Source organism: Ornithorhynchus anatinus, chromosome 2, assembly GCF_004115215.2.
Source record: "Ornithorhynchus anatinus isolate Pmale09 chromosome 2, mOrnAna1.pri.v4, whole genome shotgun sequence".
NCBI lineage: Eukaryota > Metazoa > Chordata > Mammalia > Monotremata > Ornithorhynchidae > Ornithorhynchus > Ornithorhynchus anatinus.
The window spans coordinates 137,562,176-137,587,060 of NC_041729.1; the positions used below are offsets into that span (position 1 = coordinate 137,562,176).

Here is a 24,885-nt window from a genome sequence, read left to right on the forward strand (position 1 = left end):
TCAGGGAAATATGTTGTTTTTAGCCAATGAATGGTAAGAATAAGAAATGCATTAAATGTGTTTGTTTGAGAAATGACTCCAGCTTATCCTGTGCAATGGCCTATGGGAAAGTGAATGTTGGCACAGGTTGAAGTTGAATAAAACTTTGATGGTTGCTGAGAACTGTTGTGTGTCTGCCTGCTTATTTTGGAAAGGCCACCTGCCTTGTCTCCTAACCAAACCATCCCACCTATTACACTTGGGCAGATCCTTGGAAGGTCCCGCCTCCCAGGTGGCCTCCCATCAGATAGCAAAGGCCAGGGTCGATGCTGAGCAAGAAACTTCTAATGCCTAACACTTAGCAAATACCACACAAAAAAAAGAGATACTGCAGAGGACAGAGGTCAGTGCTGGAAAGGTAGATTTGGGAATCATGAGTGTAGCAATGGAAGCTGAAGCTTGGAAGTAAATTAGTTCTCCAAAAGGGTAGAGGTAGATGACGAATAGAAAGGGACCATAAATAAGCCTTGAAACAACTCTACAGTTGGAGAGTCGGAGGCAGAGCCCATGAAAGAGAGGGAGGTTTTTGGGGACTGAAGGGGATGGAAGCCAGATTGGAAGGGGTCAAGGAGAGAATTGGAGGGGAGGAACTTGAGACAGCGGGTGTAGACAACTTGCTCAAGGAGTTTGGAGGGAAAAGGTAGGAGGTAGATAAGACTATAACTGGAGGGAGCCATGAGTGTCAAGGGAGGGATTTTTTTAGAGGTGAAGCTCTTAAAAGAGACTGAGAAGCAGACAGAGAGGTAGGAGAACAATCAGGAGAGAACAGCATTGGTGAAGCCAAGGTTAGATAATGTCTCCAGGCTAAGCGGGTGGCCCATAGTATTGAAGGGAGCTGAAAGGTGGAAAAAGATTAGGATGATTCCATCTGTAACATCCACAACATGACAACCCTGGTGACATCCTCAGCTCCCTACTGTCATTCAGCTCCCACCCACTCGTTTGCTGAACACTGCTGATTCTTCCAAATCTCTTTGTGTCCCTTCTTTTCTACCCAAACAACATCCTGGCTCTGGCACTCTTCATACCATGGTTAGATTGGGCCAGTCTCTAGGCTGCTCTCTTTGTCTCCATTCTCTCCCCCTTCAGTCCATAATTCAAGCAGCTGCCTGGAGCATCTTCCTGAAACACCGCTGAGTGGGGTGCTTCCCTGGGAAACATGACATCTGTCTGTGATTGGTTCCTCCAGAGACAGAGACCAAGCTGGGCATGGAGCTGGGGTCACCTGGCTCTGCCCCTGCTCAATCAGCCAATGGGCTGGGCTGGGAAGGGTAAAGAGAGACAGCTGAAGCCAGGCTGCTTACTTTGCTGCTATACCTAAGGAGATTGAGTCTCAGTGCAGAATTGAGATGCTCTGTAGTTGAAGAATGCTGGGATTGTGGGATGGGCTCGGATGATTGATTCCCCCCAAAACACATATTTAAGGCGGCATCACGGGCCCTGGACCCTGCAAGCTTTTGGCTCCTCTAGACTGCAAGCTCATTGTCTAATAATAATAATCATGGTACTTTTGTTAAGTGCTTCATATGCGTGAAGCACTGTTCTAGGCACTGGGGTTGACACAAGTGTCTCCCATTTCCCAGGGATGGGTTTGGGAATCAGTACGGTGAGGGAAGGAAGGTAGGGCCAAAAGGCTGAGCTGAACAAAATTCATTACATGCAGCGAATTGAACTTTCCTTTCTGGAGGAATGTAATTATTCAATTGTTTTAAAGCGGGGAATTGAACTTCCCTTCTGGGAAGAATTCACTGAAGTGTTACCCGTCCATGGCCAAGCACCTAGCTCCCGCCCATCAATGCTTCCCACCCAGGAGGAATTCACTTATGTGTTACCCTCTGGTAAGGAAGCATCTAGCTCCCACTCATGAAGGCATCCCACTCAGGAGGAATTCACTCATGCGTTGCTCACCCTTAGAGAAGCATCAAGATCCTGCCCATAAACACTCAATAAGACACTCACTCATCCCACAGTCCCTTAGTTTAGTGCACTGTTTCCAGAGACAGAGCGGGTATCCGAAGCTCTGGGCTGGAGTGACATGCAAGAAGCCGCTGCATGTCAGTTACCTCATCTGTAAAATGGGGATTGAGACTGTGAGCCCCAGATGGTCCAGGGGTTGTGCCCAACCCAATTTGCCTGTATCCACCCCAGTGCCTAGTACAGTGCCTGGCACATAGAGAGCACTTTAATACCATAATTATTACTATGTACATAACTTTATACTCTACCATTTCTCATATCCTTAATTGATTTTTGAGGAATGTGTCTACCAAGTCTGTTATATTGTACTCTTCCAAGTGTTTTTAGTACAGAGTTCTGCACACAGTGAGCACTCAATAAATACAACTGATCGATTGGCTGATTTTAATGTCTACTCTGCTGCACTCTTCCAATAGATTCGTTCATAGATTTCCCCATCGCCTCTACTCCCTCCCTCTGCTCTAACCCCATCCCCACCTCATAACACGTGTGTATTTATGTACATATTTATTATTCTATTTATTTTATTTATGATATATATCTATAATTCTATTTATTTATTTCAATGCTATTGATGCCTGTCGTTTTGTTGTGTGACTCCTTACTTGTAAACTGTGAGTCCATTATTGGGTAGGGATTGTCTCTGTTGCTGAACTGTACTAAGTGCTTAGTACAGTGCTCTGCACACAGTAATCACTCAATAAATACAATTGAATGAATGAATGAACTTGTATAAGTCGACTTATATACCTTGCTATTTAGGTACCAACTCAGATACATATCCACTTCTTGGTCCATTCTGTAAATTATTTCACCTCCATATCCACTTCTCCTTGCTCCTATCTAAAATTTATTTTAGTATCTGTCTCCCTGGCTAGATTGTAAGCTTCTTGAGGGCAGGGATTGTGTCTACTAATTCTACTCTCTACTAACTTAGCACAGAGTAGGCACTTGTTCAGAAACACCAAAGATTCATCTCCCAAGTGCTTAGTAGTGTTTTACACAGAGTAGGCACTTGTTCGGCAAACACTAATGATTTACTAAGAAGGGTAAAATTTTAATAATGGTCATCTCCCATCCCCCAGGTCCCACTTCCAATTTTTTTTTTTAACTATTTTGATCCCTTTCTTACATCCCTTCTCTCTTTCTTCATCCCTTCATTGATTCTTGGGGACTTCAATAACCACGTAGATGTTCCTGATGACCCTTCTACTGCCCACTTTCTACCCCTCTAGACAGTAAGCTTGTTGTGGGTAGGGAATGTGCCTGATTATTGTTCTCTTCCCCTCTTCAAAACACTAAAGCTCACCTCCTCCAAGAGGCCTTCCAGACTGAGCTCCCCTTTTCCCTCTGCTCCCTCTACCCCCCCTTCACCTCTCCGCAGCTAACCCTCTTCTCCTCCCCCTCTCCCGACCCATCCCCTCAACACTGTACTCATCCGCTCAATTGTATATATCTTCATTACCCTATTCATTTTGTTAATGAGATGTACATCACCCTGATTCTATTTATTTGTTATTGTTTTAATGAGGTGCTCTTCCCCTCGATTCTATTTATTGTCATTGTTCTTGTCTGTCTCCCCCGATTAGACTGTAAACCCGTCAAAGGGCAGGGACTGTCTCTATCTGTTACCAATTTGTACATTCCAAGCACTTTGTACAGTGCTCTGCACATAGTAAGCGCTCAATAAATACTATTGAATGAATGAATGAATGTTGTACTCCCCCAACCTCTTAGTGCAGTGCTTTATAAGTAAGTGCTCAATAAATTCAATTGAATGAATGAATGAACTCTTCAACTCCACTGACCTGCTCCATCCCTCCTCACCCACTCACCAATTTAGACATATACTCAATCTCATCATCTCTAGCCACTGCAAAATCTCTATCCTCACCAACTCTGAAATCCCTCTATCTGACCACAAGCTTCTCACCAGCCTTCTTTCCCACACACCTCCTTCCCACAAATCTGTGCTGTTCCCCCACAGACACCTCCGTTCTTTTGACCCCATCAAATTTTCTCATGCCCCACTTAACCTCCATACCCAAACTACCTTCCCCTGATGACCAAACTGACATTCTTCACACCACCCTCTCTACTGAATTCAATTGATCCCCGATTCCTTTGATGATCTCATACCACTAACCCACAGCCCTGATTCACTTGCACAGTCCTTCACGTTTATGCACAAGCCGCAGAGCACTGCTGGTGGAAATCTAGATACTAGGCTGACTTTGTCCACTTCAAGTTAATTCTTGTGTGCTTTAACTCTGCCCTCTCTTCTGCCTGACAAAATTATTTCTCTATCCTTACTGACACCCATACCCATCGTCCTTGCCACTGTTCCAGATATTTAACTCCCTCCTCAAACCTCTGTCTCCCCAACTCCCTTATCCCTTGCCACTGATGAGCTTGCCATCTACTTTATTGAGAAACTTGACACTATCAGGCATGATTTTCCTAAAGTCTCCCTCGATCCTCCCCAGTCCTTCCCCCGTCCTGCCTATTCTTCAACTCTCCCATCCTTCCCAGCAGTATCTCTAGAGGGAGATCTCCTGCATTCTCTCAAAATCCACTCCCACCACCTTCGATCCTATTCTTTCACACTTTACCTAAACACTTGCCCCATCTTTTTTTTTCCCTCCCTAATTGCTATCTCCAACTGTTGGCTCTCCAGTGGCTTCTTCCGCTCTGCTTTCAAACAAGCCCATGTCTCCCCTATCCTAAAATCCCTCCCTTGACCCCACTGCTCCTTTCACTTAATTGCCCCATCTCCCTCCTACCATTCCTCTCCAAACTGTTTAAGTGAATTGTCTACACCTGCTGTTTCAAATTCCTTTCTTCCAATTCTCTCTTTGACCCCCTCCAATCTGTCTTCTGTCCCCATCGCTCCACAGAAAACACCTTCTCAGAGGAAACCAATGATCTCCTTTTTGCCAAATCCAATGGCCTCTACTCCATCTTAATCCTTCCCAATCTCTCAACTGCCTTGTACACTCTTGGCCACCCTCTTCTCATGGAAACATTATTCACCCAAACTGTCCTCTCCTGGTTCTTCTTTTATCTCCCTGTTGCTCATTCTCAGACTCTTCGGTGGGTTCCTCCTCTGCATCCCACCCCCTAATTCTGGAAGGTTCTTAAGGTTCAGTTCTTGGTCCCCTTCTATTCTCCTTTTACACCCATTCCCTTGGAGAACTCATTCATTCACATGGCTTCAACTACCAACTACTACTAATAATTAATAATAATAATATTGGTATTTGTCAAGTGCTTACTATGTACCAAGCACTTTTCTAAGTGCAGGGATAGATACAAGGTAATCAGGTTTTTCCACGTAGGGCTCACAGTCTTCATCCCCATTTTACAGATGAGGTAACTGAGGCATAGCGAAGTTAAGTGACTTGCCCAAGGGCACATAGCTGACAAGGGGCGGAGCCAAGATTAGAACTCACGACCTCTGACTCCCAAGCCCGGGGTCTTTCCACTAAGCCACACTGCTTCAATAATAATTAATTACCAGCTCTTCACAGATGATTCCTAAATCTACATCTCGAGCCCTGATCTCTCTCCCTCTCTTCAGTCTCGCATTTTCGTCTACTTCAAGACATCTCTTCTTTGATGTCCCACTGTAACCTCAAACCTAACATGTCTAAAACAGAACTCCTTATCTTCCCAACCAACTCCTCTCCTCCCTCTGACTTCACCATCACTGTAGATGGCACTATCATCCTTCCTGTTTCACAAGCCCATAAACTTGGTGTTATCAAAGACTCCTTTCTCTCAATCACTCCTCCTATTCAATCCATCACTAAATTCTGTTGGTTTAACCTTCACAACATCACTAAAATCTGCCCTTTCCTCTCTATTCCAAATGCTACCACGTTTATCCAAGAATTTATCCTATCCTACCTTGATTACTGGATCAGCCTCCTTGCTGATCTCCCTGCCTCCTGTCTTTCCCCACTCCAGTCCATACTTCACTCTGCTGCCTGGATCATTTTTCTACAAAAAAGCTCAAGCCATGTTTCCCCAGTCCTTAAGAACCTCCGGTGATTACCCATCCACCTCCACATCAAACAGAAATTCCTTCCCATCAGCTTTAAAGCACTCAATCACCTAGCTCCCTCCTTTCTCAAGTCTCTACTCTCCTACTACAACCCAGCCTGCACACTTGCTTTGATGATACTTTTCTCACTATACCTAGAACTCATCTATCTCACCACTGACCTCTTGCTTATGTCCTGCCTCTGGTTTGGATCACCTGCCCTCTTCATATCTGAGACAATCACTCTCACCACCTTCAAAGCCTTATTGGAGTTACATCTCCTGCAAGTAGCCTTCCCTGACTAAACCATTTTTTCCTTTTTTTCCACTCCCTTCTAAATCATCCTGACTTGCTCCCTTTATTCATCCCCCTCCCAGCCCCACAACACTAATGTACATATCTGTGATTCATTTCTTTATATTAATTTGTCTTCCCCACTAGACTTTGCACTCACTGTGTTCAGGGAATGGGTCTATTGTACTACTACACTGTATTCTCCCAAGTCTTTTGTACAGTGCTCAGAACATAGTAAGTGCTCAAAGAATATAATTGAGTGATTGACTAACTAGCATTGGAGGGACTGTGACCATTTTTAAGTAAAAAAATTTCACATTAGCCAGGATGAAGATGAGGATTCACCCCTGAGAAAGGTGATGATGGAGAGAGGCTCACAGCTGTCTGGCTGGAGGCACCTTCTGGTGGCCAGATTGTTTAGCTGTCATACAGGACTGAGGTATCACCATATCTCCATGATGGATTTTTTTTATGGCATTCGTTTAATCACTTACTATGTGTCCAACACTATTCTAAGTTCTAGGGACCATACAAGTTAATTAGGTCAGACACAGTCCCTGTCTCACATGGGGTTCACAGTTTGAGTTGGAGGGAAAACTGAAGCCCAGGGAAGTTTTCAGTCAATCATTCATATTCACTGAGAGATTACTGTGAGAAGAGCACTGCATTAAGTGCTTGGTAGAGTCCAATACAACAATAAAGAGACACAATCCTTGCCCACCATGAACCTACAGTATAGAGGGGTGAAGTGACTTTCCCAAGGTCACAAAACAAGCAATTAGTGAAAAGTGGATTTGAACCCACGTCTTCTGACTCCCAGGCACGTGCTCCTTCCACTAGGCCATGTTATTTCTTTGGTATGACTGATTGGCACATTCTGCTCTATGACACATTAATCAGGCAAAATCCTTCAAGATGATCCAGTGAATAAAGAGTTTGTTTCGACTCCTGATTGATTGCCTTTGTAGTTTAAATTATCATTTTAGGCCTAGGGGATGGAACCATGGAAGAGGGAGGCAGGACTTTCTGTAAAGCTCATGAGAAAGGAACCTAGGCCTACTACATGGATCCACAGATTGAAGGGTTCGTGTTTTAGGAAAGGCAGGTGGGTAGGAAAGAGAATTTAAGGATAATTGAATAATGCTCCTCTCCCATTTTCAGTTATTTAGGAATTCCATTCATGAATAGGAAGACATCCTCATTTGGGTGCTCCGCTTCATATTTGTCCTGCATCCTGTCCCAGCAGCTAGGGCAGAGGGGAAGGGTTGCTGTGTGGTGGGGCTGGAGAGGGGCTGGGAACATACTCCAAAGGGGCTGTGTGGGACAGGGGAGTCAAGGAACCTGCAATTAGGCTTTTTGGAGGGTACAGTTTTAAAGGAAGACCTGTGGCCCATTTAACAATACAGATTTACCTGTTAGAAAAAGCTCCCATTTTAGAAGAGAGAGAGAGAGAGAGAGAGAGAGAGAGAGAGAGAGAGAGATCAGTTGAAGCCAGCTGGAAATGAGGGTACAGGTTACTCTAAGCAATAGAATATGAAACCTGAAGAATTTCAGGAGGCTGAGGTCTCTGCTGGAACCAAGAAATGTGTTAACTTGACTGTCACCAGAAAGGAAAGTGAATGATTGGAGGAAAGCTTCAGGACAACAGTGAGGGAATGTGTCTTCTTGGTTCTGAAATACTGTATGAATTACCTAAGACTGTATTAGTTTTTGTTTGGGGATTTGTTGGAAGGCTTTCTTCATTTCCAATTTATAAATATTCAATAGATTTATTCTGATTCCACCACTTGTAAATATTTTTATGTCTGTCTCTCCTGTTGAATGTAGGGTCCTTGTGAATTTTGGTTCCCATTGAGAAGCAGCATGGCCTAGTGGATAGAACGCAGTCCTGGGAGTCAGAAGGTCACGGGTTCTAATTCTGACTCTATCACTTGTCTGCTCTGTGGACAAGTCATTTAAATCATCTGTGCCTCAGTTCCCTCATCTGTAAAATGGAGATGAAGACTGTGAGCCTTGAGTCGGACAGGGACTGTGTCCAACTCAGTCATCTTGTATCTACCTTAACCTGGCACATAGTAAGTGCTTCACAAATTCCGTAATTATTATTATTATTATCCTAGTAACTATCAATCACTCGGTGATCTTTGTTGAGTGCTTACTTTAAGCACAGCACTGAACTAAATGCTTGAAATAGTTCCCATGCAATAGAGTAGGTAGACACAACCCTGCCCACGAGCCGTGTTGAGTCTAGGGGGCTAACAGATACTGGAGACGATCCCAAGGGTTTTTCCTGGAGCCTCCTGATAGCGGCACATAGCCTAATCCCTGAAGTTGAACCCTGAGGCATGTCACGAGAGGTGCAGAGATTCTCCAAAATATTTCAGCCTTTCCCCAGACTCCACCAGCTGCACCAAACCCTCAGATCCCGGAAAACAGCACAAAGTATAGCTGTCACCAAGGGGAACATAGGAAAATGAGAACAATGGCAATCAGGAAGAGACAGAAATGGGCACAGAGTCTCACAAATCACTTCACTGGTGTCCCTGGGGCCTTTGACTGCAAATACCCATGAGAGCTGAGAGCAGCCATAGCAACTGGACCTTGTCCAGCATGTTGTAGCCGGGGCTGTGGTGAGGGGTGAGGAGGCCTGCCCACAGTCACGGTTCAGAAGGAAGTTGAGGCAGTAACTTGGAGTGAGGGCTGGGTGATGGGAGGAGGAAGTCAGAGTCAATAAACCATCAGCTCAGCTCTTTCTCTCTGTGATTCTCATCTGATCTGGCCCTGGGGGGTGCTCTCTCTGCCCCTCACTCCAACCTGAGGTTCAGTTAGGCACAGGGCAGCCTATATGTTCTCTAGGGAGTTAATTGCTTGGGGCAGAAGGGTGTGGGAGTCTGACCCTGTCTTAGTCCCTCCTCTGCCCTAGAAGACCTATGGGAAACTGATAATCCTTTGGCCCAGAACTCTGTTCCAAGGGCCAGGACTCTGGTTTGGTCTGGACTTTTCCATGGCCTTTTCAGGTGCCGGATTAGGTGGGACTCAACTTCTCTCTCTCCACTCTGAGGGATCAAAACTGACATCTGCCCAGGATCACTATGTCCAACACTGACCAGCCCCTAGGCATTTATTTTCTTCCAAGGGGGCCCCAGGCTGGATTCGTCCTCACCCAAATCTGGAAGGGCCGGCTGCCTTGGGAGGCTAAGACAGAAACCCTACAGGAGGTGAAGGGAAGGAGACAGGAGGAAGGAGGATGGAGCTTCAACAAACTTGGACCCTGAGCAGATAGAAAATAATGGTTTGCAGAAGCACCAAACATTACTTGTCGCCGTCATCTACCGCCCTCCCGGTCCCACCTCCGACTTCTTCAACCACCTTGACCCCTTTCTCACCTTCCTTCTCTCCTTCTCTCTGCCCACTCTGATCCTTGGAGACTTCAACATCCATACGGATGTACCCGACGACTCCTCTGCCACCCGCCTGCTATCCCTCCTCGACTCTGCCGACCTCCTCCTCCACCATACCGCGCCCACTCACCGACTCGGTCACACCCTCGATCTCGTCATCTCCTACCACTGCACTATCTCCTCCCTCACCAACTCTGAAATCCCTCTCTCTGACCATAACCTTCTCACCTGCCTCATCTCTCACACTCCCTCCCCCTGCAAATCTTCGCTACTGCCCCACAGAGACCTCCGCTCTCTCGATCCCATCCGTCTTTCCAATAGCATCTCTCCTCACCTTGCCGCCCTGTCCTCTCTTCCCACTCTCAACGAGCGGGTCTCCGCTCTCAACTCCACCCTCTCTACTCATCTCGACTCTCTCGCCCCCCTTTCCCTCCGCCGCTCTCGCTCCACTAACCCACAGCCCTGGATCACCTCCTCCGTCCGCCTCCTACGCTCCTATGCTCGAGCTGCTGAGCGCTGCTGGCGAAAGTCCAAGCACCAAGCCGACCTCACACACTTCAAATTTATCCTTTCCTGCCTTAACTCTGCCCTCTCCTCCGCCAGGCAAAGCTTCTTCTCCTCCCTCATCGACACCCATGCCCGTCACCCCCGCCGATTGTTCCGGACCTTTAACTCTCTCCTGAGGCCCCCTGTTCCTCCCCCTCCCCCATCTTTCACCCCCAATGATCTGGCCACCTATTTCCTCAAGAAAATCAACACGATCAGGTCTGAGCTCCCCAAAGTCACCCCTCCGCCTCTCCCCTCCCCCCCACCAACCCCCTCCCCTACTTTCCCATCCTTCCCTGCAGTATCCTCAGAGGAAATCTCCTCCCTCCTCGCAAGTGCCACCCCCTCCACCTGTGCCTCGGACCCCATTCCCTCTCACCTTCTTAAAACCATCGCCCCTGCCCTCCTCCCTTCCTTAACTTCTATTTTTAACCACTCGATCTCCAAGGGCTCCTTCCCCTCTGCCTTCAAACATGCCCACGTCTCCCCCATCCTAAAAAAACCCGCTCTTGACCCCACTTCCCCCTCCAGTTATCGTCCTATCTCCCTACTACCCTTCCTTTCCAAAATCTTAGAACGAGTCGTCTACAATCGATGCCTAGAATTCCTTAACTCCCATTCTCTCCTAGACCCCCTCCAATCTGGCTTCCGTCCCCTCCACTCTACCGAGACTGCTCTCTCTAAGGTCACCCGTGACCTCCTTCTTGCCAAATCCAATGGCTCCTACTCCACTCTGATCCTCCTTGACCTCTCTGCTGCCTTTGACACTGTCGACCATCCCCTCCTCCTCCATACCTTATCTCACCTTGGCTTCACGGACTCTGTCCTCTCCTGGTTCTCCTCTTACCTCTCTGGCCGATCATTCTCGGTCTCCTACGCTGGAGCCTCCTCCCCCTCCCATCCTTTAACTGTTGGAGTTCCTCAAGGGTCAGTTCTTGGCCCTCTTCTGTTCTCCATTTACACTCACTCCCTCGGTGAACTCATCCGCTCTCACGGCTTTGACTACCATCTCTACGCAGATGACACGCAGATCTACATCTCCGCCCCTGTCCTCTCCCCCTCCCTTCAGGCTCGCATCTCCTCCTGCCTCCGGGACATCTCCACCTGGATGTCGGCCCGCCACCTGAAACTCAACATGAGCAAGACTGAGCTCCTCATCTTCCCTCCCAAACCCGGTCCGCTCCCAGACTTCTCTATCACCGTGGATGGCACGACCATCCTTCCCGTCCCGCAGGCCCGCAATCTCGGTGTCATCCTTGACTCGTCCCTCTCGTTCACCCCACACATCCTATCCGTTACCAAGACCTGCCGGTTTCACCTCTACAATATCGCCAAGATCCGCCCTTTCCTCTCCACCCAAACGGCTACCTTACTATTACGGGCTCTCGTTATATCCCGGCTAGACTACTGTGTCAGCCTTCTCTCTGACCTCCCTTCCTCCTCTCTCGCCCCGCTCCGGTCTATTCTTCACTCCGCTGCCCGGCTCATCTTCCTGCAGAATCGATCTGGGCATGTCACTCCCCTTCTTAAACAACTCCAGTGGTTGCCTATCGACCTCCGCTCCAAACAAAAACTCCTCACTCTAGGCTTCAAGGCTCTCCATCACCTTGCCCCTTCCTACCTCTCCTCCCTTCTCTCTTTCTACCGCCCACCCCGCACGCTCCGCTCCTCTGCCGCCCACCTCCTCGCCGTCCCTCGGTCTCGCCTATCCCGCCGTCGACCCCTGGGTCACGTCCTCCCGCGGTCCTGGAACGCCCTCCCTCCTCACCTCCGCCAAACTGATTCTCTTTCCCTCTTCAAAACCTTACTTAAAAATCACCTCCTCCAAGAGGCCTTCCCAGACTGAGCTCCTCTTCCCCCTCTACTCCCTCTGCCATCCCCCCTTTACCTCTCCGCAGCTAAAGCCTCATTTTCCCCTTTTCCCTCTGCTCCTCCACCTCTCCCTTCCCATCCCCACAGCACTGTACTCGTCCGCTCAACTGTATATATTTTCGTTACCCTATTTATTTTGTTAATGAATTGTACATCGCCTTGATTCTATTTAGTTGCCATTGTTTTTACGAGATGTTCTTCCCCTTGACGCTGTTTAGTGCCATTGTTCTCGTCTGTCCGTCTCCCCCGATTAGACTGTAAGCCCATCAAACGGCAGGGACTGTCTCTATCTGTTGCCGACTTGTTCATCCCAAGCGCTTAGTACAGTGCTCTGCACATAGTAAGCGCTCAATAAATACTATTGAATGAATGAATCATCCTTAGTATTTACTGAACATCCATTTATGTACTGCAGTAGGTCTTTGAAGAACTTAGAACTCTTTAGGAAAGAGCCCATGTATATGCACAATAGTGAAACATGAACTTGCTACCAGATTTTGTAATCACTCAAGGGTATGGGAGCAGAACTTTGATGGCTGAAAGAGGTTAGTACTGTCTGAAGAGGTGGAGATTTCTCGGTATAATTCCTCCTCCAGGCTACAGATAAAGATCTTAAATCAAACAATTGTAACACTATCTAAATTTCCCATCTTCAAAATTGATCATTTATCTCTATCTCCCATTTTCTATATTTTTTGCCCATTTTTATACATTAATAAGGCATTCCTTGACTCTGCTCTCCAGTCACCCCCTCACATCCAATTTGTCACCAAATTTGTCTGCTGTTCTCACCTTCACAACATTACCAAGATCCACCCTTTCCTCTCTATCCAAACTGCTACACTGCTGGTACAAGCTCTCATAATATCCCAACTGGATTATTACATCAGCCTCTGCTCTGATCTCCAATCCTCCTGTCCCTCCCCACTCCAGGTTATTCTTCATTCTGCTGCTCCGATTATCTTTTTACAGAAACGTTCTGGGCATGTCACTCTCCTCCTCAAAAACCTCCAGTAGCTGCCTATCAATCTTCGCAGGAAACAAATACTCCTCACTCTTGGCTTCAGAGCTCTCCATCACCTGGCCCCCTCCTGCCTCACCTCTCTTCTCTCCTTCTACAACCCCCCCACACACTCTGTTCCTCAGCCGCTAACCTCACGGTACCTCTTCCTCGCCTGTCCCGCCATCGACCCCTGTCCCACGTCCTATCGCTGACCTGGATTGCCCTCCCTCCTACCTGCCAAACTAACTTTCTTCCCCTCTTCAAAGCCCTACTGAGAGCTCACCTCCTCCAGGAGGCCTTCCTAAACTAAGCCCTCCCTTTCCCTCTGCTCCTCCTCCCCTACATTCCCCTTACTCCCTCCCTCTGCTCTTCCCCCTTCCCCTCCCCACAGCACTTGTGTATATTTGTATAGTGTTGGTATTTAAGTGCTTACTATGTGCTGAGCACTGTTCTAAGCGCTGAGGTAGATACAGGGTAATCAGGTTGTCCCACGTGAGGCTCACAGTTAATCCCCATTTTACAGATGAGGTAACTGAGGCACAGAGAAGTTAAGTGACTTGCCCACAGTCACACAGCTAAGTGGCAGAGCCGAGATTTGAACTCATGACCTCTGACTCCCAAGCTCGCACTCTTTCCACTGAGCCATGCTGCTTCTCTCCCTCTCTCTCTCCATATATATGTAGAAATATTCTCTCTATATATCTATGATTCTATTTATTTTGATGGCACTGATACCTGACTACTTGTTTTGTTTTGTTGCCTGTCTCCCCCTTTTTGACTATGAGCTCGTTGTTGGGCAGGGATTGTCTCTATCTGTTGCCTAATTGTACATTCCAAGCACTTAGTACAGTTCAAGCTCAGCACACAATAAGCTCTCGATAAGTACAACTGAATGAATGAATTCCTTCTAATTCCATGATCAGCTAGGTTTTTCACAAATTTTTAGGGTGGAATATTGTCAAAGACCCTTTGAAAATGTCACTATGTTTACTGGTTCTCTTCTACCCACAAGTTTATTGATCCCTTTAAGGAATTCCAGTAGATTAGTGTGGCAGGAATTCCCTTTACAGGAACCATGTTGCCTTTCACCACAATAGTTGAGATTCTCTAGGTTCTCACTTCTACCAAACATTTTTCTGTAAATTTTACTAGTGTTTCTGGTATAGGTAAGAGATTCACCAGGGTCAGCTTGGAGCCCTTCCTATAGATAGGTGTCACTTTGATGATCTCTAGACTGTAAACTCGTACTTTCCAAGCACTTAGTTCAATGCTCTGCACACAGTAAGTGCTCAATAAATATGATGAATGAATGAATGAATGAATGAATGAATGAATGAATGAATCCTGGGTTCTGAAGGCCAGGAGGTCTCAGGGCCCAGAGACAGGATTCAATCAATCATATTGATTAAGTGCTTACTCTGTGCAGAGCTCTGTACTAAGCCTTTTGGGAGAGTACAACTTAACAGAGCTGATAGACATATTCCCTGACCACAAAATTCTTAGCAGGAGGCAGCTCTGGGCTGAAATATGGTCTCAGTCTGAGAACACCTAGAAACTAAAGATACTTTTCTGGTTTCAGCACATCCTGGTTCAGAAAATCTCCAGGAATTTGTCTTGACTCAGATCAGTGTTCCACATGTGAATTACAAATGAGGGGTAAAGGTAGACATATGTTTTTCTTTCTTCAAGACACTCACAGGTGGAGGCACCACCTATTTTATGGCCACCTTTTTCTGGATTTTATAGCCTTGACAGCCAAGAAGTCTTCCCTTGTGCCCAGCTGAAATCTTTCCTGCTTTCACTTCAGCTAGTTTCTTATTATTCAATTTGCAGTGGCATATATGAAGTGTTTTACTGGGGAGGGGGCTGAACAGTTGCTTTCCACACACCCAGGATTGCCTTTAAAAACACTCTCAGTAGAATATAATAATGGTGGTATTTGTTAAGCACTTACTATGTGCAAAACACTGTGCTAAGCACTGGGCTGGGGCAGGGGGAGAATACAAGGTGATCAGGTTGTCCCACATGGGGCTCACAGTCTTCATCCCCATTTTACAGATGAGGTAACTGAGGCCCAGGGAAGTTAAATAACTTGTCCAAAGTCACACAGCTGACAAGTGGCAGAGCTGGAAGCCAGGATTAGAACCCATGACCTCTGACACCCAAGCCCATGCTCTTTCCCCTGAACCACACTGCTTCCCTAAGGAATATAGGAATATAGCCAGCTTTAAAAATTAATGCATATATTGTGCATGAGTAGAAGTTCTTAGTCATGGTAATAACAAAGAAACAAACCTTATTAGAACCCTCAGTCCTAACCATACCCTTGACTGCCCCATGCCCCATATTCCAAGTTTTACACTCCCCTTCTGGGGCTTTCCCTCTCAGTGCCATATGAGGCTGCAGTTCAAAGCACCGCTGCTTCCTCCCAGGGGCTTCTCCTGACAGTCCAGATCTCTTCTCTCTGAGGTAAAGGTCAGCCCCTCCTATAATCATAAGAACTCAGGTATTCATTAAGCCCTTACATTGTGCCAGGCACCATACTAAGCACTGGTAGATACAAACAAATTGTGTTGGACACAGTCCCTGTCCACATGGGGCTCACACTCACACTCCCCTTTTTTATAGATGAGGTAACTGAGGCCCAGAGAAGTGAAGTGACTTGCCCAAGGTCAATAGCAGGCAAGAGGTGGATGCGGAATTAGAACCCATGACCTTCTGACTCCCAGCCCCGTATTCTATCCACTGCACCGAGCTGCTTCCTATTTATTCCCTTGTGCGAGGCAGGCAGAGGCCCTATAGAGAGGTAGAGGCACAGGCCATCCCTACTGACCTAAGTGGCTCCCCCAAGGTTCCCAATTCTCCTGGCTCAGACAGTGGGTAGGGGTGAAGGGAGACATGGAGCTGCAATGAGCCATTCCCCTGAGGATCCTGGGTTCAGGGCTTAGGGGAGGGAACGGTCTCTAGACCTTCTGCATTCAGGAGCTGGGTTGACCTGGGTCATGTTTCTTCTAGGCTGCTGGAGCTTCCTAGCTAAACAACCCCACCTGTCTTCCTTTGTTTCCACTGACCCTGAATCAATTCCCTTCTCTGTATCTGGATCAAAGACCTTTTGCTGACTCATTTCCTTGGCAGGGATGTTTTGTGGTGGGTGAGGGGATGGGGAACTGGGGATTGTGGACCTGGGTCTTATGGGGCTGACAGGAACCAGATCCCTTGTCCCGAGATTATTTTCTGAGACACAAGTTGGAGGGCATCATGGATTTCACTCTTGGAGACACTTGTGCCTCTATCAGGTTGGGGTGGGGAGCCAGGTGCTGAAGACCTGGGTGAGTGTTCATGTCATAGCACTGATGGTCTAGGTGTTGCTGGGGACACATCCTATCCATCCCTCTCTTCTTCCCACAGTTACAGCTGCAGATTCTGCCAAGTCCCAGAACCAGATCCACAGGTTCTGTGAGATGAGGGAGGGCTGTCCTGTGCCCAAAGTCCATGGAGCCCAGGACTGTGCAGGGTCTCTATAGCTCCTGCAGCAGGGAAGAGGGGTAAATGCATGCCCCAGGGGTCCTCTCTCCAGCACATTGGGAGGAGGGATAACTTTCAGGTCATATATCCACTTGTGATAGAAGACGAAGAACTTCACCAAACACCTTCACCCCAGCATCATGCTCCCTTCTTCCTTCCCACACCACTCTCCCAACACCCACCACCTTATCTTCACTCCGTCCGGCTTCCCTGACTTCCTCTACTAAGCTTATTTTTCTCTTGGCTAACAGGGACAGCTTCCATGGAGCCTTGGAACCCTCAGAGACCATTTTATTATAATAATAATTATTATTATGGTATTTATAAAGCACTTACTATGTGCCAGGTATTGTACTAAGAACTGGGGTGGATATAGGCAAATCAGGTAGGGCTGGACACAGTCCCTATCCCACTTGGGGCTCACAGTCTCAATCTCTATTTTATTGGTGAGGTAACTGAGGCCCAGAGAAGTGAAGTGACTTGCCCAAGGTCAAGTAGCAGAGCTGAGATTAGAACCCATGACTTCTGATTCCCAGGCCCATGCTCTGAGACCACTCAGAGAGCTCCCCTATAACTCACCTCTTACTTTGATGACAGCCACTGCACTGCTGGGCTTCCAATAGACACTGCAGCTTCAAGGAGAAGGAGTGTGTGTACAAGAAGGTGGGTGGACAATGGCACAGGGTTTGGGGCCAAATCTCTGCTTGGGAAGCAATTCCAAATCCCCCATAGCCTTAATCTGGCCCTGCCTCCTACTCTACCCAACACTCCTCACTTCTCACTCAACGGCCTCCAGCTGCCTCCCATTGCCCCTATGAGCTCACTTCAGTGAGTAGTGAACTCTTACTGGCCTGAGGCAGGAGCAGAGGAAACTGAATGACATTTATCCCCCTTCCTCCTCCCCCTCACCCCACTCTGACAGAACAAAGGCTCTGTCTTGAAATAGGGGTGGCAAGACCCTGGGTTTCTTGGATTTTGAAGTACTGGGCATGTGAGATGCATATGCAAGGAGCAAGATACACACAATCCAGTTAAACAAGCATTTAACTTTAAAATACCACTTCTACATAGATGAAAGAGGGAGTTGTTAGTATAAATGCAGTCAAATGGTATACCTATAGTTAGGAGAATAGATCATAAAAAGCTAAATTCTAAAAGCTAGATATATAGGAGGAATAATACCATAGCAGCATCTTTTTTACTTGAGGCAGAAGGATGAAGCAGTGTAGCTTAATGAAAAGAGCACAGGCTTGGGAGTCAGAGGTCATGGGTTCTAATCATGGCTCTGCCACTTGTCAGCTATGTGACTTTGGGCAAGTCAAGTCACTTAAGTTCTGTGTGCCTGAGTGACCTCATCTGTAAAATGGGGATTAAGAAATGAGATTGACTGTGAGTCCCATGTGGGACAACCCAATTACCTTGTATCTACTCCAGCACTTAGAACAGTGCTTGGAACATAGTAAGTGCTTAACAAATACCATCATTATTATTTATTCATTTATCGAAGGTGCCCCAGCTTCTCAAACCTTCTGCTCTCACACTGTTTTCAGGTTGCCTGGTGTCAGCTGCAGCATTTCTGGATGCAAAGCTGAGCTTCAACTTCCTTGGTTTTTTGAGCATCTAATATACTGCAGTGTGGCTCAGTGGCAAGAGCATGGGCTTAGGAGTCAGAGGTCATGTGTCCTAATCCCAGCTCCACCACTTGTCAGCTGTGTGATTTTGGGCAAGTCATTTAACTTCTCGGTGCCTCAGTTACCTCATTTATAAAATGGGGATTAAGACTGTGAGCCTCACATGGGACAACCTGATTACCCTGCATCTACCCCAGAGCTTAGAACAGTGTTTGGCAGTAGTAAGTGCTTAATAAATACCAACATTAATTAATTAATACTTTTGGACTGTCTAGCATACATGTGCAGCTGGGCCTTCAAGCCTTTTTGGTCAGCTAACTCAAGACAAATCTTATCGACTGATAAACATGTCTTCCTGCTCTGGGCCCATTTGTCTGTCTGCAGGACTGTTAAGTGCTTTCCCATAAAGGCACATATCACAGTGTAATTTACCCTGGGGAATGTGTGTTCAGATCTCAGGTAAACACACCATATTCCTCTGGTTAACCCTATATTTTCCTCCTCACGTGGGATCAATGCCTACGTACATTCCACCCCTGGCCTTTTCACAAAACACAACAGTAGTGTAAGCCTATCAGGACTTCTAGGAGGCCCCCCACTGTGAGCAGTATAAAATGCATTGAAGATACCAAGCCAGAACTTGAATCACATCCCCCAGTTTACCTACCATAGAATTCATTACCACATGACCATTAATCCAGGCTCTGCTGGTTTATATTTATTAAAACCTCACCTGGCAGTAGCAGGCAGCACGTACTTCTTAGAACTACTTAAAGCCGTGTCTGGGGGCAGCAGGCAGCACAGACATTCTGGTCAGAATGGGGTCTATGTATATATATATACAACAACTAACGAGGTACCCCCTCTTCCTAGCAGTGCTATCTCAGAGCGGGTGTCCTACAATCTGGGTAGGGGAGAGTATTAGACCAGCTGACAGAGGTCTCATCCCACTACAAAAGGCTGTTCCTCAGTGCTGATTTATATAAGGATATTTGGCTGAACTCAGTTATTTTCCACTTGGGGTAGTTGCTAAAAAAAAACAAGGTCCCTGCCTTCATGCAACTTACACTCTAACAGGCAGTCATACATCGTGCACTGTAGAAGCACAGGGAATCACCTGGTAACAGTAGTGCTTGGCACAAAGTAAGTGCTTAACAAATACCATCATCATTATTATTATTATTATTAGAGTATAAAAAAACATGAAAACTAAATGATGTAAATTGAAGAGAAGCTGTTCGGATGACCTGATGAGGGTCAGCTGGAGAATGCCTCCTGGAGGAAGTCCCGACAGAGAAATGGAGGGTGAGAGACCAGGGAGTCATTTATTCTATCTTAATTGTTATTTGTTGAATGTTTACTGAGTGCAGACCACTGTACTAAGCACTTGGGAGAGTGCAATACAACAATAAAGAGACACATTCCCAGCCCACAGTGAGCTCACAAGGAACCCGAAGAAGGTTAATTTGAAGAAGCCGAGGGTGGGAGCTGGAGTGCTTTGTGCCAAGAGAGGAAGAAGTGGATATGTGAAAAGGAGCAAACTGGAGGAGAGGACTTGAAGCCAATGGCCAGGGGTTTCTATTTCCCATGGATGGGGGAGGGGGAAGGATGGGAGACAGTTGGGGTTTTTGAGGACTGTGGAGTGATGCATTCTGAAAGACATTTAAGGAAGATGATCTGGGCAGCAGAGTGTACGTCTGGTTGAAGGGGGGACAGTGAAACAGCTGATAGTGGGAAGAGGGAGAGAGTGTGAACCAGGGAAGTGGCTTTCGGAGAGAAGAGGAAGTGCTGTGTCCAGGAAATGTTGGAAGAAGATAATCAGCAAGCTTTACAGGCAGACAGAATGTGAGCTGTAAAAGGCAGAGAGGAGTCAAAAATGAAACCAAACTTTCCAGATTCTGGGTCAGGGAGGGTTTGACCCTCATTTTTGGTGGGGTAAACTGTGATGGGAAATTTAGGAGGAGTTGATTTGGTGCGGGGGAGGGGAAGGGAGAAATTTGGTTTGGGGGACACTGAGGTCAAGTGGCCAGCAGGACATCCACGTGGGGGTGTTCAGGAAATGAGAGGAAGTTCAAGGTTTGTAAAACAGGTTAAGAGGGAGGGGCTGGAGAGAGAGATTTGAGAGATTTGTCCCAGAGTGGACATCACGTGAGTGGATAATCTCTCTGAGAATGAGATTTTACTGCAAATAGAGTAGAGAATAGAGAACAGGGCCTGTGGCACACCCACAATTAATTAACAGATGAGAAGAAGAGGAAGAGTCAGCACAGGAGACAAGAAAGTAGCAATTAGAAAGTTAAAATAATAAGAACCAAGCCATTACCCTATCATCAAATCAAAGGTCAGTCTCAAGTTTCCAGGAGGCCGGAATGATTCTCTGGGTTGAAGGCAGCTTTGTGGTCAAAGAGGTATCTAAAGCAGCACCCAAAATGACCAGCTTTCAAATATTAAATCCTTTCTTTCAGATTATTATAACTTGGGGCATCTTAAAGTACTCAATACACAAACATATCCAACTAGGAAACACGGGCAAAGTATTATCAGCCATATTTATTGAGCACTGATGGCAAACAGAAAATTGTATTAAGCACTTGACAGAGCACAATAGCATAGTCAAAGTATTAGCCTCCGTTTCACCAATTTCAGTCAGGTCTGACAGTTTGTAAAAGAGAACACAGAGACCAAATTTTAAAACATGGCATGCAAACAGTTACTATTTGGGAAATATACTCACTTTTCCGTCTTTATTTCCTTGTGTGGAAGAATATGGAGTTCTCATTCCCATATTAGACTGATAGAGCCGAAATTAAAAAAGAAAAATTTAAGTTGATGGATGCATCTAAAAACCAAACACCTCCACCAGGGGTTTGAAGATCTTTAGGTGAGATCACAAAGGAATCATGCTGGGTTGTTCCATTTTCCTTTCCCATTGGTGCAATTTCAAAATGGTCCTCTAGTTTCCTCAACAGATTTCAATACAACTATGTCTAATTTTAACCACTTTATCTGCCAATAAACATTCACTGAATGTACATAATAGTATGTACATGAGCACCTGGAGTAAAGATTAAGATCCAGTCCCTGCCCTCCAGGATCTTACAAACTAATAAAAGAGGGACTGTGGGCAAATATATGAAAATCCCAAAAGTGTGTCAATAGTTCCAATTGCAAGAATCTGCATAGGAAGAAATAAAATCATGTGAAGAGAGAGAAGCGGCATAGCCTAATGGGTGGGGCACGGGCTTGGGAATCAGGAGGACATTCATTCATTCAATCATATTTATTGAGCACTTATTATGTGGAGAGCACTGTATTAAGTGCTTGCAACGTACAATTCCGCAACAGATAGAGACAATCCCTGTCCAATAAAGGGCTCACAGGGAGACAGACAACAAAACAAAACAACAAAACAAGTAGTATGGCATCAATATCATCAAGATGAATAGAATCATAGATATATACACATCATCAACAAAATAGAGTAATACATAATATATACAAATATGCACAGTGCTGTGGGGAGGGGACTCCTCCCCTCCCCATTCCCCCTTCTCCCGCTCTCTGCTCTTCCCCCTTCCCCTCCCCACAGCACTGTGCATATTTGTATATATTATTTATTACTCTATTTATTTTGTTAATGTGTATATATCTATAATTCTATTTATCTTGATGATATTGATGCCAGACTACTTGTTTTGTTTTGCTCTGTTTTGTTGTCTGTCTCCCCCGTTTAGACTGTGAGCCCATTGTTGGGCAGGGATTGTCTTTGTTGCTGAATTGTACATTCCAAGCACTTAGTACAGTGTTCTGCACATAGTAAGCACTCAATAAATACAATTGAATGAATGAATGAATGAATGAATGAATGAATGAATGAATGAATGAATGAAGTGCCCAGATCTGGGAGTTAGAGGACCTGGGATCTAATCTCAGCTCCACCACTTGCCTGCTGTGTAATCTTGAGGAAGTCACTGCCCTCTTCTGTGCTTCATTTCCCTCACCTATTAAATGGGGATTCAGTAACTGTTCTCCCTCCTATTTAGTCTGTTGAGCCCTATGTGGGAAGTGATTATCTTGTATCTACCCTATCACTTAGTAAGGTGCTTGGCACATAGCTTGTAACAAATACTACAATTATTAACATGTTCACTGTGAGCAGGGAATGTGTCTACAAACTCTGTTACTTCGTACTCACCCAAGTGGACTAAACACTGTTTAGTCCAGTGCTCTGCACATAGTAATGCTCGTTAAATGCCATTGATTGATTGAGTGGTTGTTGAAGTCCCTACAAATCAGTGAAGGAGAGGGAAGAGAGAGTAGAAAGGAGAGAAAGGGAGCAAAGTCACTCAGAAAGTAAAGCTGTGAGCCCATTGTTGGGCAGGAATTGTCTATAATTGTTGCCGAATTGTACATTCCAAGTGCTTAGTACAGTGCTTTGCACATAGTAAGTGCTCAATAAATACAACAGAATGAATAAATGAGAAACAGTGAAGATAGAGGTGACTAGACTGTCTAAATCCTCCACCCTTCCCCAAGGGTCAGGGAGAGGTGGAGAAGGTGCAGCCATTTCTGGAGAGAACAGCAGGGAATGCGATATCATCAGATGAAAGCTGGGTCTCGGGGGTCGGGAGTGAAAGGATCAGGAAGAGGTCCGGGGGAAGGGGAGTCTGCTCACAATGAGGTGGGGATTCCACAGTGGGATGCTTTTAGGGAGGGAAGATGGAGGGTGAGGAGCAAGGGTCAATCAGTCAATCAATCATATTTATTGAGCACTTTGCTATGGGCAGAGCACTGTACTAAGCAAGCCTTTTGGGGAGCACAATAGAAGAATTAGTAGACACAATCCCTGCCCACAAGGTTTACAGGGGATGCAGATGGTAAAATAAATTACAGTTAGGGAAAATAGCAGAGTGCAAGGATATTTGCATAAGCGCTGTGGGGCTGAGGTGAACATCAGAGAGCTTAAGCTAAACTTGTTGTGCACAGGGAACGGGTCTGCTTATTGTTATACTGTACTCTCCCAAGTGCTTAATACAGTACTTTGCACACAGTAAGCACTCAATAAAGACGACTGAATGAATGAAGTCAATGTGGAGGGGTAGAAGGATGGGGAAATGAGGGCTTTAGTCAGGGAAGGCCTCAGAGGAGATGTGATTTTCAGAGGATTCTGAAGTTGGCGAGAGTGGTGGCCTGTTGTATTTGGAGGGAGAGAGAGGTCCAGGCCTGAAGGAGGATGTGGGCTAGAGAGTGCCAGTGAGATAGATGAGATCGAGGTACGGAGGGTAGGTTGGAGGTTTAGAGGAGTGGAGTACACGGATTGGAAAGAGTGGGATAACTGTGAGGTGTCGACAGGTGATCAACAGAAAGGTCACAGGCTGGGCAAAGGACAGACTACCCCACCAGAATATTATCAATCAATCAGTGATATGTATTGAGTACTTCCTGTGTGCAGAGTACTGTGCTAAGCGCTTGGAAGAGTACAAGAGAGTTGGTAGACACATTCCCTGCCAATATGGAGCTTACAGTCTAGAGGGGGAGGCAGACATTAAAATTCTCTTCCCCTCTTCAAATCCCTATTTAAAGCTCACCTCCTCCAAGAGGCCTTCCCAGACTGAGCTCCCCCCTTTTTCCCTCTGCTCCCTCTACCCCCCCCTTCACCTCTCCACAGCTAAACCCTCTTCTCCCCCCTTTCCCTCTCCTCCTCCCTCCTCCCCTCCCACCCCCTCAGCACTGTACTCATCCTCTCAACTGTATATATCTTCATCACCCTATTTATTTTGTTTAATGAGATGTACATCACCCTGATTCTATTTATTTGCCATTGTTTTTATGAGATGTTCTTCCCCTTGACTCTATTTATTGCCATTGTTCTTGTCTGCCTGTCTCCCCCGATTAGACTGTAAGCCCGTCAAAGGGCAGGGACTGTCTCTATCTGTTGCCAATTTGTACATTCCAAGCACTTAGTACAGTGCTCTGCACATAGTAAGCGCTCAATAAATACTATTGAATGAATGAAAATAAATTACGTATTGTGGGGCTGAGAGTGGGGTGATTATTATGTGCTTAAGCCTACACATCCAAGAGCATGGGCAACGCAAAGGGAGAGGGAGTAGGGAAAAAGATCTGGGTTGTAATTTCTAGCCCCGCTACTTGTCTCATTCATTCATTCAGTAGTATTTATTGAGCGCTTACTATGTGCAGAGTACTGTACTAAGCACTTGGAATGAACAAGTCATCAACAGATACAGTCCCTGCCGTTTGACGGGCTTACAGTCTAATCGGGGGAGACAGGCAGACAAGAACAAAGGCAATAAATAGAGTCTCCTACATGACCTTGGGCAAAGCACTTAACTTCTCTGTGCCTCAGTTGCCTCATCTGTAAAATGGGGATTAACTCCGAGCCCCATGTGGAACAGGGACTGCTTCCAACCTAATTAGCTTGTATCTACACCACTTAGTACAGTGTCTGGCACATAGTAGTTGCTTAATAGCTACCACCAACAAAAAATGAGGGCTTAGTCAGGGAATGGAACATTCTGGGAGGAGGCTGGT

The 24,885-nt window shown here is 46.1% G+C and overlaps 1 protein-coding gene across 1 annotated transcript in view; it reads left to right on the forward strand.

Moving 5' to 3' along the window:
* LOC100091963 (interferon-induced very large GTPase 1-like) overlaps positions 1–24,885 on the forward strand; it is a 49,498-nt gene that overhangs the window by 19,037 nt on the left and 5,576 nt on the right. Inside the window, exons 5-7 of the mRNA XM_039914620.1 lie at positions 14,757–14,815; positions 16,474–16,506; positions 17,300–17,365. Coding sequence (XP_039770554.1) covers positions 14,757–14,815; positions 16,474–16,506; positions 17,300–17,365 — 158 coding nt within the window. The remainder of the gene's footprint in view (positions 1–14,756; positions 14,816–16,473; positions 16,507–17,299; positions 17,366–24,885) is intronic.